The 19,968-nt window shown below is 46.1% G+C and overlaps 1 protein-coding gene across 1 annotated transcript in view; it reads right to left on the bottom strand.

The window, feature by feature from the left end:
- The window catches only part of MGAT4B (alpha-1,3-mannosyl-glycoprotein 4-beta-N-acetylglucosaminyltransferase B), a 530,095-nt gene extending 513,334 nt beyond the window's left edge, over nt 1-16,761 (bottom strand). The window contains exon 1 of the mRNA XM_063928535.1: nt 16,449-16,761. Within this exon, the coding sequence (XP_063784605.1) occupies nt 16,449-16,545 (97 nt within the window). The 5' untranslated portion in view covers nt 16,546-16,761. The remainder of the gene's footprint in view (nt 1-16,448) is intronic.
- Between the last annotated feature and the right edge of the window lie 3,207 nt (nt 16,762-19,968).

The following is a 19,968-nucleotide window of genomic DNA, read 5'->3' as shown; positions in this document are numbered from 1 at the left end:
ACGATCAAAACCCCTTATTATAATCTACCCGTAACACAAATTCATCACAAGGCAAAGACAGCGGTTTCTGTAAGTGAGCAAGATGACTAAAATATACTAAAATACATTTAAAGTTAAGCTATCTTTCTCCACCAAGACATACTGTAGCACTTTACAAGTGCTCCTCACAGGGACAGTAGGAGAGATAAGGGAAAACAGTCTGTGATCGTGCCTGACATTATCACGGAAAAGATATTATAGATACACAAGACCAGACATTAATAATGCTTTTCTTTCTTTAATAGACAAACATAATGCATATGTAAAACCAATCATTTGTAATCAGTGCTCAGTACTGTGCAAGTAAACACAAGGCCACTGGGATGGTTCAAATGCATAAAAATGTGAATTACACAGAGAGATAAAAATCCTGTAGTTCTAAAATTAAATTGCAAGTGGACGCTCATAACAAATTCTACTTCAGCACTAAAATACAACAATACTACATAATGTTTGGAAGTAAAAACGTTTGCAATTGTGTTTTCTTTTCTCTTAAGAGTTCCTATGAAAAGAACACTGGTAGATGTAAATACAACTACAGTGTTACAAGTAAGCAGTGCACTGCAGTCTAGTACCCCTTTCAGACCGCACTGGCAGGTCGCACCCGAGACTTGTACACGGCTCCTTCCCAGGTGCGACCCGCTTCAGGCCCCTTTCAGACCATGGCGCTTACCCGGCATATTGCCAGGGCGGTGACGCATGCAGAGGCAGCACCTGGAGATCATATCTCCAAGAACCGCCTCTTCCTATAGTGTAAACGGGTGCCCGCTTTCCCGTTCACAACGCACAGCGATCCTGGTTGAACACATGTTAAACCCTGGTCGCCTCCAGAGTTGAAATACCGGGTCGACTCGGATTATTTCAACTGGCCCCTTTCAGACCGCACAGCAACCTGGGTTGCTGCGCACTCATGTGCAATAACCCAGGTTATTGCTGGTAGTCTGAAAGGAGTATAATACTGCTTTCCAATGCCGCACCCCACCCGGGAATTGAAAACAGGTCCTTCCCAGGTGGGATCCGGCATTGGAGACTATGTGCTGGCTTCCCGACCCAGCAAATTGCGGGTCGGTTGCCATATCGGCAGGGAACGGAGCCAGCAGCCTGGGAGTGGATGGAGGCGGCATTGGGAGATGAGCTCATCTCCACGCCGCCTCTCCCTATGCTGTGAATGGGTACCGGGTCGCATCGACTCGGCAACCCAATCACATTTCGCCTGACCCGGTATTCAACCCGGGAGTAACCCTTATTTCCTGGGTTGAATTACCGGGTCCGGCGACCAGGGAATTTGGACATGGCCCTTTCACATCGCACACTGAGCCGTGTCGAACCGTCAATATTCCCGGTCGATACTGGGTTATTTGTGCGATGTGAAAGGGGTATAACTTGTGTCCTTCCCAATGTCTCTCTACGTAGACTCTTGTATGGGAAAGAATGCAGACACCCAAAATTAGAAAGAGAAGAACACGAAATGTATTAGCGTATTTGGATATTTTAGTACTAAGCTAAGAAGTACAGAAAGAAGTTGTATCCGAAGAGATGCATGAGAGCCGCCACTGGACGTCACTGAAGAATTAGGTGATTTTTCCTCGCTGAGACGTAATTTGCGTGTATGTCAGCTCCAATAGCATAAAATCAATACAAGTCTCCATTAATATTCAAGATGCAGCACTTTTAATTTTTACCAATGTCAGATAAACCAAAGAACCAGCAAATATATTCAGTTAATCACTTTTACATCTCAGTGGGGGGGAAGGGTCAGCGGGATGACCAATCACAGGCCGCAATCTCTCTCCAGGAGTGTATATAGGACAGGGGAGTTCTGGGAAAGACATCTGTATGCAGCAGCCCTCTAGTGACACTGCTTGGAGGAGGCTCCCGTTATCCAATTATTTTCCATAAGTAGTAGAATATGCCCCTTCCCACCTCTTTGGCTGAAAGGTTTGATATGTATACATTTTTGGTAGGGTCTGTATAGCAGCATACGCTTGCCTTCTGAGCATGTGCAGAGCTTATCACACACTATGTGCTATGCAAATTGACTTTGTACCCTGCATCAGTCCCAAAAGGTTCCTTTGTGCAAATATAATCCCTATCCCAACTCTCGTCATTTGCTGTGTAACTCATTAGTAAATGTATAGCCTATAATGCCCTTACCGGTCCCTGCATCTCTGCACATTGCCAAGACAGTCGGTGTACACTACTCCGTACAAACCCACAGCAGAAGAGCCAGCTGCAAACAAACAGAGAAATCAGGCCAGTTTGGGCCAATGAAGCTGGCAGGGGCTGCAGGGGAGGTAAGTGCTGCAGGGGCGAGAGGTGCTGCGTACAGCAAACTGCGACACGCAGGATTTCTGCTCTAAAGACACAGCCTAGATGGTTAAAGAAACTGCAGCTCATCCGGTCATATTTTTGGACAAGCTCCCTGCAAATGCCAGAAACATACTGGGACTTTATAAAACTGGAAGGGTGTGCTGGTCTGGGATGGAGGAAAAAAAAATTAAAATACAAAAATAAACTTGTTTCCCCCAAATGTTATTTTTAAAAATAAATAAATAATTTGGAACAGTCAACAGCACATTCCTCTAAACCTGTTGCCCGATTTAAAACTTAAAAAAAAAAAAATCTCTCATGTCCTCTCTATTCGTCTTCCCAAAGAAGTTAGCGTGGGAAGTTACTTTTAGAGGGGGCAGGGGGGGGGCTAAAAAAATGTGTGCGTCGCTATAATGGGTCTTCCAAAGAAGCAATCAAATTGTTCCGGCTTCCCATCCATTTAGGCACTTGTCGCTCCCAAATAGACAGAGTTTAGCCATGAATAGCAGGTAAACCCATCTAAAGTCCTAGATAGGACTTTTCGCACATTTCTTCAAGCCACTTTAGGAGGCTGCAAAAAGAAATGCGTCCCCCCACCCCACCCCACCCCAAGGTGAACTTGGGCCAGAACGGGGCAACAAATGATTCACCCCTTAAAATACTACAAAACCTGCTGAATCCGTCTCCTCTCTTGGTTATTGGCTCTGGGCGCTGCACACTATGGTAACCAAAGAATAAAAAAACAATGGGGGAAATGAAATTCCCAGTGGTTACAGTAATATTTTTACGGACAAATGACACGAGTAGAACTGTTAGTCCTAGTATTTGGCAAGAAGCATCAAAATAGTAGAACCTAAGCCAACTATTATTGGCGCTAGGAAAGTAAAGAAAAAAATCCAGCACAAAGTTTTCAGTTGCTAAGAGAGAATTAGTATCACACACACAAGAACACTTTCATTGTACAAGGGATATGAAGGTATGAAGCTGCTAATATAAACGCTTGCCAGAAATGCTGCCAATTCCAGCGCAGGATATGCTCCAGCACATCCGCCTGGGATAACAATAATAAAAACAAACTCATGTCAGCACCTCTGAACAAGTACCTCTGTTGAAACGCTTCTACAGAACTGCAAAGTCCAAAGTACCACACGCCGGGCGGGGGAGAGGGGGGGGGGGGGGGGTTTGCACATATATTTGTGCATACAGTTAATGAATAAGGGCCTTAGTCAGGTTTGTTAGCAAAGCAAAAAGAGTGCACAACTGGGCAAAACCATGTTACACTGCAGGTGGGGAAAATGTAACATGTGCAGAGAGAGTTAGATTTGGGTTGGTTATATTGTTTCTGCGCAGGGTAAATACTGTCTGCTTTATTTTTACACTGCAATTTGGATTTCAGTTTGAAAACACCCCACCCAAATCTAAAGGGCCCCATACACTAGAACGAGAATGCCAGATTTCATCCTATTTTGACCGTTCGGGCCGATAAATCGGATGAAAAGTGGCAGATCGGATGTGTTTTACATCCGATGCGATGCGAAGTCCCATGAGCATCGGATCAGGGCCCCTAGGTCGGTAGTGCTGCACTTGTGATATATCGGATCCCGCAGGCATGGCTGGGATCGTATGCAAAAGGACCACAAGCTATGTATCATATGCGATCCTGCCGCCCGGGAAGCTGCTGGGTGGGTCAAGGGAAATTGCATCTGACTTTAGCCTCAGACATGTCGCTGTAGTGTATGGGGCCCTTAACTCTCTCTGCACATGTTACATCTGCCCCACCTGCAGTGCAGCATGGTTTTGCACAGTTGTGTGCCTTTTTGCTTTGCTAACAAACCTGAATCAGGCCCTAAAACAGGAAAATGGCAATTTTCAGATATGGACCATGAAGGTATTGTATCATGATAGATAGATAGATAGATAGATAGATAGATAGATAGATAGATAGATAGATAGATAGATAGATAGATAGATAGATAGATAGATAGATAGATAGATAGATAGAACAACTCCTTCTACATATTTAGGAAATGTCCTGATGGGACCTCATACAGGTCAAAAAGCTGCAACTAAGTTGTTGTAACATCACTGGCACCGCCCCTGTGTAGGAATCAACCAATCCACACTGTTTATTTCTACAAAGCACGTGTGACTATCTGTCAGGCTTTCACCGCCTGTTTAGTTATGGGACCTCCTGACATGCCAGCTGCTGCAGTGGAATTAGACCAGGCATGTCCAAACTGCGGCCCTCCAGCTGTTGTGAAACTACATATCCCAGCATGCCCTGACACAGTTTTGCTGTCAGAGAATGCTAAAGCTGTGTCAGGGCATGCTGGGATGTGTAGTTTCTCAACAGCTGGGGGGCCGCAGTCTGGACATGCCTGAATAAGACAGACCATGGAGGTTATTCCGACCTGATCACTCGCTGCAGTTTGTTGCAGCGCAGTGATCGGGTCGGGCCGGCGCATGGCAGTCGTCGGTGCCCAGCGATCGCCTCTGAGACAGAGGTGGTCGCTGGGCGGGAGGGGGCTGAACGGAGGCGTTAAGCCGCCGTTTAGTAGGAGCGGTCCAGCCAACGCAGGTGTGGGCGGACCGTTGGGGGGGCATGGCGCAGCGGCTGCATGACGTCTCACGCAGCCGCTGCGGAGGCGGCAGCGATACACAACTCCCGGCCAGCCACAGGAGCTGCGCTGGCCGGGAGTTACTCCACAGATACAAAGGCATCACCCCTGTGCGATGCTTTTGTATTTGTGCGGGGGTCCCCGGCACTGACATGCGGGGGGGGGGGGGGGGACTAGCCCTGTGCTGGACATCCCCCCGCATGTTTGAGTTTACGATCGTAGCTGTGCTAAATTTAGCACAGCTACGATTAACTCGGAATGACCCCCCCATGTGTACAAGATTTAGCTTAGAATAAACACTTTGATTATTTCACGCACATTGTCCATTAAGAATATACAGTCTCTGATATATTAACGTCAAATACTCTCAGAGATACTCCCTGCCTGAAATTCCACAACATAGGGTACCTTTTTTTTTCAGTAGTGACCGTCAAATAAAAAATAAAAAAAAAATACATTTAAGCAGCCCATAATAACTGTACACAGATGTCACAATCCAAAATGATTGAAGCGGATCATTTCTTTCATTTACTCACAGCGTGACAGCAGCGCACAGAACGGAGTCTCCATCGCTGGAGACACTGACATTATCCTGGACAGAATGTCCTTTGAAAAGATGAATCATACAGCAAATCAATATCTGCATGGTACACCACTGAACGCCAACGCCGACAGGATAAGCAATGCCTACGCCGCTGAAGAAGTGTCTCTAATTCAGGAGATCATGTGGCATTTGTACAGGGCGAAAGTGCGATATTTCATTCAGCTTAGACATTAATGTGTTTTGCATTCTACAATTTATTTTGTACGCACAATATGCCTGACATCACACGCCTGTACAAGATGTCTGGAAGTCCAAAAAGGGTCAGCAGATGACCAGCCCTGTACCTGGCTCACCCAAACTCGCATTTATTCCATTTCTACCCTCAAACAACTAATTCACCCACAAAGCAATACTGCTGAGTGACTGGGACACGAAGGCCCATTAAGCACGTTATCCCCACTGCAGTCTGGTCCTGGCACTTATCCCCTAGTACCCCTTTCACATCTCCAATGCCGAATCCCACCCGAGAATTGGAAACTGGTCCTTCCCGGGTGGGATCCGGCACTGGAGCCTCTGCGCTGGCATCCCGACCCCGCATTATGCCGGGTCGGTTGCCGTAGCGGCAGGGGGTGGAGCCGGCAGCGGGGGCGGAAGTGGAGGCGGCGCTGGGAAATGAGCTAATCTCCGCGTCGCCTCTGCCTATGTAGTAAGTGGGTCTCTGGTCGCATCAACCCGGGAACCCATTTACACTGCCACTGACCCGGTATTCAACTCGGGAATAACCCTTCTTATTACCAGAGTTGAATTACTGGGTCAGGCGACCCGGGAATTCTCCAGGGCCCCATTCACATCGTGCAATATGTCTGGCCGATACCGGGTTATTTTTGCCATGTGAAAGAGGTATAAGTATCTAAAGCCTATTCCCTTATAGACTGTAAGCTTGTGAGCAGGACCCTCTTACCGCTGTGTGTTAATACCCACCCACGTTCTACTGTGCTGCTTGTTCCCAATTGTATAGTGCCTCAGAGCATAAAACACTACATAGGTAAATATGAATCGCAGTGTGGGAAATAGTACATTTCATTATGACATACTAGTAATTCTATTGTGCAAACATTCATTTAGGCAAAGGCTATATTATAAATGCTTTAATCATTTCTAATGTATTTTACAGTAACAAAAAGTTTGCCCATCAGCTTACACACAGAGGAGAGAGACATTTGCTATGCTCGGCCAGTAGTCAAACTTCCGCATCACAAGCAATTAGTGCCATCAATGAGGAAAAATCATTTCTATCTATAAAAATAGCTATAGATCAGGCGTTTTATTCAAACAGTATGGTCACTAGTTCCCACTGAACTAATTAGTTGAACGTTAGCTACAGCATGTAAAAGGTCATGGGGTGAAGCCCACTGGTTTCAAGTACTCAGAACACCTACTTGTAGTTGGTAGGGAAAACGTTGCAGCACTGTATGTGTGACGCAGCACTCTCTATTTACCTGTATACACTGCAAGTGGGGAGATGGGGTGGGGGAGCCAGTCAGTGGAGTGCCCCCACTTATACCCCCCACCGAGCACAAGTGCAAGAACTCATTACCGCCACATGTCACACACGAGCACTTCTGGCGTGGCGTGTCACTGGTGTTTAACACATTGAATCTGGGCAACCGGCCTAAAACATGTTTTTGTTTTTCCCCCTAGTAAAGCAAATAGTATCCTAGTTACATTTTAGGTTTAGATAAAAATATAGGCAAGAGCAACAGTTACTAATTGGAAACCTACAATGACATCAAGAATGTAACAGAAAAATTATGAAATATCAAAACAAAGGCAACCCCATCTAAAGAATAAATAAATAGTTCTGCAACTGGAGCTGTTATATCTACAGTATATGATAGAGAAATCAACCGAAGACATCTTCTATGTACTGAGCCATGTGTAAAACGCTGCAGGGTTTGGTAAACTCTAGTTATTGATAAACAGATGCCCTACTTGGAACTTCAAGCCGTGCTGCAGCATTTTGGTGGTAGAAGCGCTTCAAAAAGGGTAGTACGCGAGAGACTGACTAAGCACGTTCTGGGAAACCATCCACCGTGATTACATATGTTAACATTGGCAAATTGGCAGAGATGTTGCAAAACGACAGAAGGCTAACTTTACACAAACTTTCAGCTTCACTTGACATCTTATTACAATGGGTTCTGCATATTGTGACAAAGGCGCTGATAATACATCGAAATACTGCAGCACGCCTAATTGTTTCTCCACTGTATGCTTGCCATAGCATTTTATGAGTTTAATTTCTGCTTTTTCTAAGTTTAACACAAACTTCAATCACACGTCTCAGACGTGATCTCACAGACACGGATATCTCATCTGCCATGACGAAACATACGAAGGTCTTCCACTCGCTATGGCAGTCCAACTGCAGGTTCAGACACATCGATGTATGACTTTCAAAATAACGGAGGTACTAATCAAGTCACCTGTGCTCAAGTATTACTAACCTTAAAACCTGCACTGTTAGTGTGCCTTGAGGACCTTGTTTGGGAAACACTGGTGTAGTTGCTATCAATGGGCTCTATTCAATTGAATGCAAATTGAACAGCGTCGGGAAGGAGATCCCGTGCTATTCAATTCAGCGCAATGCTTTGTCGGATAATGCCCGTACTCGCGCCTTAAACAGGGTGTTTAGGCGAGAGAACAGGCATTCTCTGGCATGTGTCCCGTCCCAACGCTGTTTATACCAATTTGGTTGGATTGAGCAGAAAACCACTAGTTGGACTAAACTGCGCGCTGAATTGAATATCTATTAAAATTGTGTACAATTGAATCTAACCCATTGTCATTTATAACAGAGAATGTTAATGAGATCTAGACATGTAAACAGGTGTTTGATTACTGGGCATACATATGGGGCAATAGCACTTCCCTTATTATCTGATGATTCTGCCTCATTCAGTGGAGAAACGCGTCTCTCCTCCGTCAGCTGGACACCATCATTTTACTGCTGTTCATATGGACTCCTGTTCGATTGCATGGATATTTGCTTCTGACTTTACTGGTGAGACGCTGGTCAGGTCTCAGACCCTGCAACTTCCTTTATAGTCTCCTCTATTTATGGAAATCGCTATGAGAAGCAGATGTCATAGTCATAAACTGATTTTGTTATCTGTAGACATTATCCTTCCTTCATCAGGATTACTGTCTGCTTTTCAAGTTGGTTTTCATTGAATTGGTAATTTTTCTTATTCTGGTTAATATTCTTACCACCGGAGTAATGCTTTATTATGGTTACTGTCTCAGCTGTTGGTTTTAGTTTTTAATTGTAACATTTGACATCGCTGTGTGTGCACATTGACATATATGGTGGGTTACAGCGTCCTATTTTTCCTATTGAACGCGTCTGCTTTCTTTTTTTATTTTATTTGATTGCAGTAATCTAGTCTACAGTATATGATATTAATATATACTGAGCAAACCACTTACAAACTGCAGCCACTGTGCGGTACAAAATGCATTGGCTTGGCACTGGTGCAGCTGGGAAGCCTGCTCCATACATAACATACTCTACTCCTGGGAGCAACCTCTGAGGTTGGACTTGCGGCTAGGTATGCAAAAGGGCACACTATACAAACATCACAAAGCCTAGTACTCCACTCTATTAAATAAAACAACATTTGCCAGTGTTGGTCTTAAAATACTGCTACAATACTAATCTGAAGTCTTGGTTCTACACTTTACTGTAAAATAAGCTTTCACTTAGCCCGATTCCTCCTCATCAGGCAGTGCCAACACCTCTACCTGTGCCATCAGCTATAAACCCATGTGCACTGGCAGAAGTCCAGGAACACCGTCGTTTAAAGCAGCATTTCGACTAAATAGCAAATGATTTGTGCTTCATAGATTATGGCTCTTATTTCTTGACTAACATTTAGCAATCCTTGTTGTTTTTGTAATCTATATTTAGTGTCTGAACAGAGCGGAACGAGCACACTTTATGGCCCCCATACACTTCTGCGATGTCCCGCGACGCAACATTGCGGGGCATCGCACCGGCAGTTCAGTTGCGATGAAATTGCACCTGAACTGCCATGGTGATTACCAGGCGATTATGCGATAGATCGCTGGTAATCACGTGATGGGCACGTCACCACCGAATGGGAGCGGCCCGGATACCCATTTTGCACCGCAGTGCGATATAACGCATGTGTTTTTAAAAACACATGCAATCAACCTGCAGTGCAATAAATATTAAGTGCAGCACTTAATATCTTGCGACGCGAGATTCAACCAGCGTGCCCGCGCATGGTACCTAAAATGTGCATACAATCCTTCGATTTATCTCACAGATGTCGTCAAAATCGAGGGATTGTACCTGATATCTCACAAGTGTATGGGGTACATTACACAAATGTACAGTATTTACAATCTTGCTCATTAGTTGTAGCCTAATTATTCCATTTTTGTATAACAACTTGTGAAAGGGGGTGTGAGTATAAAATTAGGGGTCTATTCATGAAGCAGTGAAAAGTGTGGAGAAGTGAGATGGTGGAGAAGTTGCCCATGGCAACCAATCAGCTTTGATGTAACATTTATAATTTGCATATTATAAAATTATACAGAGCAACTGATTGGTTTCCATGGGCAACTTCTCCACTGATTCACTTCTTCACACTTTTCACTGCTTCATGAATAGACCCCTTAGGATGTAAAAAAAAAAAAAAAAAAAAAAAGGATTGGCAAACAGCTAATGATTGGCAATGGAAAGGATGACTCCACTTAAACGTAAACTGCAGGGTAAAGCACTTAACAGCATGCCACACACATATAGGCAGTATCCCAGACGAACACAAACTCTGCAGTATAGTGATGTACAGAGGAGACAGTCAATTTGCCGGTTGTCGCCAGAATCCTGACACCCGGTGAAATACCGGCGGTCGGAATCCGCACTCACTACTATTATGCGACTCAAATAATATAGCAGCTATATTTAAAGAGAAAAACACTGGCATGCAGGAGCGCAGCAAAACATACTTAATACAACAAACAAACCATCAACGTATCAGTTATTCTTCATGTAAAAGAGAAACACACACAGTCTACACCAGGGACTAGATAACCGCTACAACCTCAGCTCTCTGTATCTTGAATAGAGTTCACCTACCACTGCTCCCAATTAATACCAGGAGCTGGCTCATTCAAATCTTTAAAACTAAGGATATGTCAGACAGACCACAAATATGCACAAGCCACTTTAGGGTGAGGGGGTGGATAGGTAATCCAAAGAACAGCTCTCTTTCCGAAAATAAAATCCAACTTTTAAAGGGAACATTTAGGAAAAGTATTCCTGGCTCTTCACCTGCCATGTAAAAATAAGATACCATGGCTAATTTCAGTGCTTTACACTCCAGACAAACCATGAAGCCACGGTCATTTTAGGCTGAAGATACCTGGTTTCTGGTACTTTTCCATCCCAGCCAATGGAAGGCACACGTGCCGCATACGTAGACAGGTGAACGCGACATGGCTGTGAAATGCCGCGGAAGGTGCTGCAATCAATGAATGAATGGGAGACTGTTGCTAGACCACCGATGCATGACAAGAACACAGAGAAACAGCTGTCTGTGCTGAATAATAGGGCCTATATATAGTCCCACCATAGTGATAGCATTGTTTCAGAGCCATAATATTATAAACAGGTATTTATATAGGGCACACAGTCTGCAGTGCTTTACAGAGAATATTTCAGTCATAGGAAGGAATTAAATTGTTTTGGGAGCCTGCAAGTAATATGTGCCCGACGGACAATATAATCCATTGTTTTGCTGATGGGCGTGAGTGCAGCAGGCTCCCATTACTTATTGCGCCAAAATATTTTATACATCTAATCCCGTGCAAACTACTGTGTGCGCCGAGTTTGGGCACCCAAAAACTTAACTTTGGGCGGATTTCTGATCGCCACCTCAGGAGGTGGCAAGCAAAGATAATAGGTACCCAGCAGCAAAACAACTGAATATCGCCCACTAGGTGCCCAATACGTTCCAAAACAATCGTATTTCCCTCGTTTATATCAGTCCCTGCCCCAGGGAAGCTTACACTCCATATCATGTATACAAAACACACATACAATAGGGTTTAATTTTTTGGGTCAAATGCCAATTCAGCTGTCAGTCTTTGGAGTGTGGGGGGAAACCCATGCAGGTTACCTAGTTAGTAAGGTTGGGGGGGCATCAAGGTTAACCTTTTATAAATCCTGGATGTTTTGTAGCAGGGGAATGCAGAGGAAAACCCTGTAAACATCTGTCAGTTTAACCGCACAGAGGAGGAGGGGGGGGGGTCCTTCTTGACCCATACATGGCAATCAGTTTAATTCCCTGGATCAATTACACCAACTGCTTAATTTTTCTCATTATAACTATTGATACCATGGCTTGTAAGAAAGACAACTAATCTATTATAAAAATCCATCCAGTGACATTACCCTTACTACCTCCCTCAGCAGTGACTTCCACAAAACTCACACTGACAGCTCGTCCCTTTCTACACGATTGGTGGAAATGTTTACCCCCTGGTCACCTGAACAGTCCTGGCTGTACAAAGCTCGTTAGACAAGTCTTCATATTGTCCTTGAATACACGTGAAGGCATCAGTTAGGTCATCTTTAAAGTGCTTTACAGAAGAAAAAGGTAAACAAGCCCAATTTTTCATATCTCATTGTAATTTAACCTCTGCATTTCTTCTATTAACATGGCAGCCAGTCTTTCAAACCTCCCACTTTCTCATACACTGATGCCTGAAACCGCATGCTGTGTTTAAAAGAGGGTTCATGCCAGAAGTAGAAGATGTAATGGTTATCATTACTGCCTCGCAGCCCTGAGGCAATGGGTTCGATTCCAACCATGGCCCTAAATGTGTGGAGTTTGTATATTCTCCCCGCGCTTGTGTGGGTTTCCTCTGGGTACTCCGGGTTTCCTCCCACAATCCAAAAATATACAGGTAGGTTAACTGGCTCCCAACAACAATAAAAAATATTAACCCTAGTGTGTAAGTATGTGTATGCACATGGGCAGACTAGACTAGATGGGCCAAGTGGTTCTAATCTGCTGTCAAATTCTCTTTCTATGTAATGTGTGGCACTCCAGCTGCTGTGGAACTACACATCCCAGCATTTCCTGACACTCTTTTACCATACATGAACTGCTAAACTGTGGCAGAGCATGTTGGCCTGTGCGGTTCCACGGAAGCTGGAGTGCCAATCCTTCATATTAACAATGTTAAAACCACCGATTTTAAGTATCCAAGTATTTTATTAGCTCTTGTTACTACTCATCTAACAAAACACTACACCATGATCCATTTCTAGATCAGATCTCCACAATTACATTCCTTATAGGTAGTGCAATTACTAATACAGCCTAAATTCAATACATTTTTCCAGATTAAGCCCATCTGACATTTTTCTGCGTCATTAGGTCCTGCTGCAGAGATCTGCGTCATTAGGTCCTGCTGCAGAGACTTGTGTCCTGGACTGTGATACTAATACCACTTTCACACAGAGCCTTTGACCCGGGAAATTGACGGGTAAACCTGGGTCGTATGTTGGTGTGAAAGGGTCCACCCGGGTTATGTGTGCTGGGTCCATCACCCTGGTCATTACCAGGGTTATTCCCGAGACCAATCCAGATACTCTGCGGTGTGAAACTGAGTTATATTAAATGGAGCTTTATGTGCTCCTTTTAAACACCCCTTTCATATCCGTGGCATGAACCGGAATAACCCTGGACATGACCCTTTGTGTGACCTTTGTGTGACCCTTTCACACCGGCACAAGACCCGAGTTTACCTTGCAATTTTTCTCAGGGCCTTGCCTTTGTATGAAAGGGGTAACAACACGGGTGAAACCATGTTCACTATCCAGGCCCGGTCCCAGGATTTAGATCTGAAAGGGGTAAAACATAGCGCTGGCTGTAAGTATAGACGCTTTACTTCCCAGACAGGCTAAAGATCATCAATAAATAATTATAAATAAGTGTGCCTAGTACTGGAGCCTGTGATCACCCTACTAACAGGTTTAGCCTAACTGGAGTATGGTCCTCCTATATATAGTGTTCACTCTAGGGGACGGGCAGGGCGCGGGTCCGTGAAGGGCACAAGCGCCCCAAAAGGGGGGGTGGCCATGCAAATAGGGGGTGTGGCCACTTGCACGTAATGCAAGTGGGCGTTTCAGTCCACAGACGGGGGCGTGGGCGGCCGGCGCCGTCACTGTTGGGGGCGTGCCCAGCACCTACGGAGGTGCTGGGCTTCCCCCAAGCTCTCTGACAGCGTGAATGGATGCCGCGCGCATGCACGCGGCATCTTTACACGCTGAGGGGGCAGAAAGCGGGTGGCTGTTTTAGCAGGGCGCCGCAGAAAGGGCAGGGCGGGTTTTGCCCTTGAAAAAAAAAATCGGGCAGGGCGCAGCGCCCTGCTAAAACAGCCTAGAGTGAACACTATATATAAGGGATGTAGTTATGTGACCGGCGGATAATCCTGGTACCTACATGCCGCCCCCACACAATCCCAATGGTCGGCATGCAGACCAACAGGGACTAGTCCCACTTGTCGGTGTCCACGATACCCATAGAGTGGGAACAGAACACCTGTGTGGAGAGCCCTCAAGGGGCTTTGTTCCTTCGCGCCCCCCCCCCCCCTTCTCGGGCATCTCAATGGGATCCCAGCGTCGGTATGTTGACACTGCCGGTCAAACGATACACACCCCTATATAACATCCTATCACTATGCCAGTAATCTAACAGTGTACACTTCCTCCCGTAGTCATGGTGCTTTATTGTATACAGCTGTTCTGTTATTAGGAACTGTATCAAGTGATTGCCCAAAACCACAATACTTACACGACAAATATCCAATGTACTTCCTCGCAGAAACATCACATTAATCTGGCATGACTCTTTTCTTAATGACTTTAGCTTACATCTCTATAAATATTTTTCCTTTTATTAGTCCTAGTTCTGTGGGAATCATTTTAAACTACATCTGGATGTTCAAAACCGACCGACTGCATAAACACCCCAGCCTTCCAAATAATAAGGCAAGGACAATTATACCAGAAAAAAAAAAAAATCTCAGAGATACGTCACAATATAAAGGGCATGTAGCACTGTGCACAGAAGCCGTCCATTCACACTTACAGCACGGCAATCTAAGGTGCCTACACAAAGGGGAACAATAATAATAACGTAAGAACATTTACGCTGTACCATAATGAGGCAACGGGTGGGGGAAAAAAAAAAAAAAAAGAGAACACTAGGTTGTGACATAGATCACACAGATGTAGGAGAGAAGCAAGGCTGGGGATATAGCAGGTTGTGTAAATACAAACTCATTCTGTGTCTGGGACATTCATTGGAGAGAGGTGTTTGATGCTCTAGAACAGCAACAAAATATTCAGACTTCAAAAAAAAACAACACTAATAGAGAAGGCTGATGCACAGAAACATTGTATACACAGGAGACAAAATATACATTTGGTAATTCAGAAGATACATTGATAAAGGTCATGAGAGAACAAGAAAATAAGACTGGGAGCAGCTATGGACAGGCATAAACAGAATACAGGAGACTGGAACTGGAGGAAAGATGCGCCCAGGAGAGCACAGGGACCTGTAACCATGCCAGTCACTCTGCTGAGTGCTAGCTCCTAGAAACAGCCTAACAATCCGCAAATGGCAAGACACACCGAGCACCTTATTACACCACTAACGTACAGGGGGCAGGACACAGAACAGGGGGTCATCACAATCTGAGGCTGCCAAACACAGATGTCAATCATGCAAAGGGGGTGGTGCCAACAACAAATCTTCAGCATACCCACTACTATAAAACATGAAGGGGGCCTATATAACAGCACACATGCCAGAGGCTTCCAACACCAAATCTAGGAACACAGCACTCCAAGCACATATGCCAGGGGATGCCAACATTACTATCTGGGTACACTGCACTCCTACTACACATGCCAGTGCCTGCCAACCTGTCACATGCCAGTGACTGCCAATACCCAACCTGGGTACACAGTACTCCGAGCACACATACCAGGAGCTGTCAACGTCTTATCCTAAGCACAGAGCACTCTTGCTACAAATGCCAAGGTCTGGCAAACTTCCATTCAGGGTACACTGCACTCCTACCGCACATGTCATACACTGGCAACCTTCTAACCTGTGTACATTGCACTCCTACCGCACATGTCATACACTGGCAACCTTCTAACCTGTGTACATTGCACTCCTACCATACATGTCAGTGCTTGCCAACCTGGGTACACAGCACTCAGAGCACACATACCAGGAGCTGCAAACACCACAACCTAAGTGATACATGTCAGTGAGTGCCAGCCTCCTCACCTGGGTACACTGCACTCCTACCACACATGCCAGTGACTGCCAACACCCAACCTGGGTACACAGCACTCCGGGCACACATGCCAGGAGCTGTCACCACCACAACAAAGGTGGTACATGCCAGTGCCTAACCAACCTGTCAGATACTAGTGCCTGACAGCCTGTCACATGCCAGTGCCTGCCAACCCCCAACCTGGGTAAATACTCAGAGCACACATGCCAGGAGCTGTCACCACCAAGGCACACAGTACTCCAGCCACACATGCCAGTGACTGCCAACCCCTAACCTGGGTACACAGCACTCCGAAGCTGTCACCACCACAACCTGGGCACACAGTACTCCTGCCATACATGCCAGGGGCTGGTATGCCCAGCAATGTTGCCTATCAAGCCAGAGGGCAAGCCTGACCCTGCCAGACCAGGGGTCAGAGGTGGCTGGCCATGCCAATAACACACACAGGGGGCATGGCATTAGGGTACCCGCACAGTGACCTTGCTGCGGGTGAGGAGGGACCGGCGGCGGCGGGGGCTCACCTTTCTGCCCGGAGAACGCCGTGTACCAGGACAGGGAGAGGAAGATGCAGAGGCAGAAGGCGAGCAGCGTCAGGAAAGTGCCATTGCGGAGCCTCATCTCCTCCTCCTGCTGCTCCTCAGCCTGGGCGGGGGCGGCTGCATGTCCGGGGGTCGGAAGGTGTCCGGTGTACCCGTCTCTCTGTCCGCGGTGAGTGGCGCACAGCTCCCGGGAGCGGGGACTGATGGAGACACCGCCGGGCGCGGCCTCGGGAACCCGGCACCAGGCACGCGGAGGAGCGGGGCCGCGCACGAGGGAGAGAGGGGGGATCAGGCGCCTGGGAGGAGGGGGCGGCAGCAGCAGCGAGCACGACGCTGCCCGAGTCTCTCACTCGCTATGCGTGTGACTGTGTGTGTATGGTGGCGGCGGGTTCCGAGTGACGTCATCAGGTACAGCAGCAGCAGCAGCACAGGCACACACATACACAGGCACTGGCAGCAGCCCTGCACAGTACACAGCCTGCTACTGTATGTACAGTACACGCGCATTGCTCAGCCCCACCACACTGTGCAATGTGTAACTCAGCCTGCTATATACACAGTGCTCAGCCCTAACCATCTACTGATAATCAGTGCACCACACTGTGCCATGTGCAATGCAACCTGCTATATACACTGCACAGTGCACACAGTGCTCAGCCCTTACCATCTACTGATAATCAGTGCACCACACTGTGCCATGTGCAACACAACCTGCTATAGACACTGCACACAGTGCTCAGCTCAGCCTCTAACCATGTACTGATAATCAGTGCACCACACTGTGCCATGTGCAACACAACCTGCTGTATACACTGCACAGTGCTCAGCTCAGCCTCTAACCATGTACTGATAATCAGTGCACCACACTGTGCCATGTGCAACACAACCTGCTGTATACACTGCACAGTGCTCAGCTCAGCCTCTAACCATGTACTGATAATCAGTGCACCACACTGTGCCATGTGCAACACAACCTGCTGTATACACTGCACAGTGCTCAGCTCAGCCTCTAACCATCTACTGATAATCAGTGCACCACACTGTGCCATGTGCAACACAACCTGCTATATACACTGCACACAGTGCTCAGCTCAGCCTCTAACCATGTACTGATAATCAGTGCACCACACTGTGCCATGTGCAACACAACCTGCTGTATACACTGCACAGTGCTCAGCTCAGCCTCTAACCATGTACTGATAATCAGTGCACCACACTGTGCCATGTGCAACACAACCTGCTGTATACACTGCACAGTGCTCAGCTCAGCCTCTAACCATGTACTGATAATCAGTGCACCACACTGTGCCATGTGCAACACAACCTGCTGTATACACTGCACAGTGCTCAGCTCAGCCTCTAACCATCTACTGATAATCAGTGCACCACACTGCCATGTGCAACACAACCTGCTGTATACACTACACAGTGCACAGTGCTCAGCCCTTACCATGTACTGATAATCAGTGCACCACACTGTGCCATGTGCAACACAACCTGCTGTATACACTGCACAGTGCACACAGTGCTCAGCCCTTACCATGTACTGATAATCAGTGCACCACACTGTGCCATGTGCAACACAACCTGCTATATACACTGCACACAGTGCTCAGCTCAGCCTCTAACCATGTACTGATAATCGGTGCACCACACTGTGCCATGTGACAGTGTAACAGCACACAGTCTGGTGTATATCACACAGCCTGCTATACACACACCACACTACATAGCCTACTATACACACAACACAGAGACAGCTTTACAACACACAGCTTGCAATGGGTTGGGTATGGCTTACCGGTGCTGGGGATCTCAGCAACGAAATGCCGGCGGAGGAAGGGGGGCTAGTGCAACGAAGCCCCTTCCGGGTAAAGTGGCTTGCGCGGGTAATATCTGTGACGTGCGGTGGGGTGAGGCAGAGCCTTTCCTGTCATACTAACGTTTGTGCTAGAGATTTTACTGTATAAATAATATGTAAAATACAAAGAATATGTTTGAAATATCTTCTTTGCATTATTCTATTCAGTTTTATAGCCAAAACTCTGGAGTAAAAAGTCTATGGCAGGGGAGGCAGTGCCTCACCCATCTATCTTTTCCGCACATCTCTGATGAAAACTCACCAAATTTTCAGGAGTTTTTACTGCTGCCCCTGTGTATAATGCCCAGATGTACCCTTTGGCTCATATTTTGTGTGTAAATCTGGCTCTGGTGCTAGCCAGTGCCTCCTCAGACTTTTAGCTCACCGCACGTCACCTGTTCCCACTCTGGACACCCACAAGTGGGAATAGTCCCTGCTAGTCTACATGCCGACTGTCAAGATTTAGAGGGGGGCGGGCTGTAGCCGTCGGTATTGTGACAGGCGGTTACATAACTACATCCCTTTGCAATACAGCAGGTAGCTTTCTACACACCACACAGTAAACAGCCTGCAATACTGCATACAGTGGTAGCATGCTATACACTACACAGCCCTACACTTAACCTGGGTACACACTGGGTGATATATCGCTAATGTATACACCCTAACACTTGCTGCATGGACTGATCTCACAGATGGGCAGGCAAATTCAAATGCTCGCCCAGCTGGTTGTCGGGACCGATTTATCGAGCAACGGATCCTGAATCAGCCGCGCTGATTTATAGTACTACTACCCATAATTGACGACTTTTGAAAAACCATTTAAGGGAGATTGTGATAGCAGCACCTATGTACATGGCTGGTGAGGGCTCGCACTGCTCCGAGAGGTGTGTCATAAAATTGGCAAGTCCAACTGTAAATGACCCCAAGACCAATCACGTAGTTAGGCACGTATGTAGACAGCACTCATGTTAATTTATTTTACAAGTTACAGTTTATAGCGGATATGTAACGGGGGTAGGGTGAAAATGTCATACAAAGCTTTGCTATAAACCAAATGTTTAAGTTTTGAAAACCATGAGAGATCTACAGATGGTGCATTATGCATGTGCAGCTCTATGTGTGTGTGAGATTGCATGCAGTGCCCCCAAGTCGCAGCTAGGTGTCACAAAACAAGGGTGTCGCCAACATTTTGTAGGCATGCTGAGGCCAGGGTGTGTTAAATGTCTGCTCTGAAGCAAACAGAGAACCTGCTACTTAGTTTCCTTCTAAAATACTTCCATAATAGTCAAATATCACAGTTTTCTTTGTGCTTGTCAGAACCACAGGTAGATAACACCGCTAAAAATAAATAAATACATTTCTATAATCAAGGATATTTGAATGAATCTAGGGTAATTTGAGGGTACTGATTCCAAATATGCCATTGGTTTCCCCAGATTGGCTCTATTTTTTTACATATATTGCATATACCCTGAAATTGCATTTTTCCCATAAGCCCTTTAGACCTGCTTAGCGATTTCACTGATTGATATGAACGTTCTCGTTTATAAATGAACGAGAACTCATTCATATCGTTCAGTGTGTAGGCACCAATGATGAACGATGCGAGGCCCCGCGCTCGTTCATCGTTGGTGCCGG

This window comes from Pseudophryne corroboree, chromosome 6, assembly GCF_028390025.1.
Source record: "Pseudophryne corroboree isolate aPseCor3 chromosome 6, aPseCor3.hap2, whole genome shotgun sequence".
Taxonomy (NCBI): domain Eukaryota; kingdom Metazoa; phylum Chordata; class Amphibia; order Anura; family Myobatrachidae; genus Pseudophryne; species Pseudophryne corroboree.
Note: the sequence above shows the minus strand (reverse complement) of the source record. Positions and strands in the feature narration are given on the sequence as shown.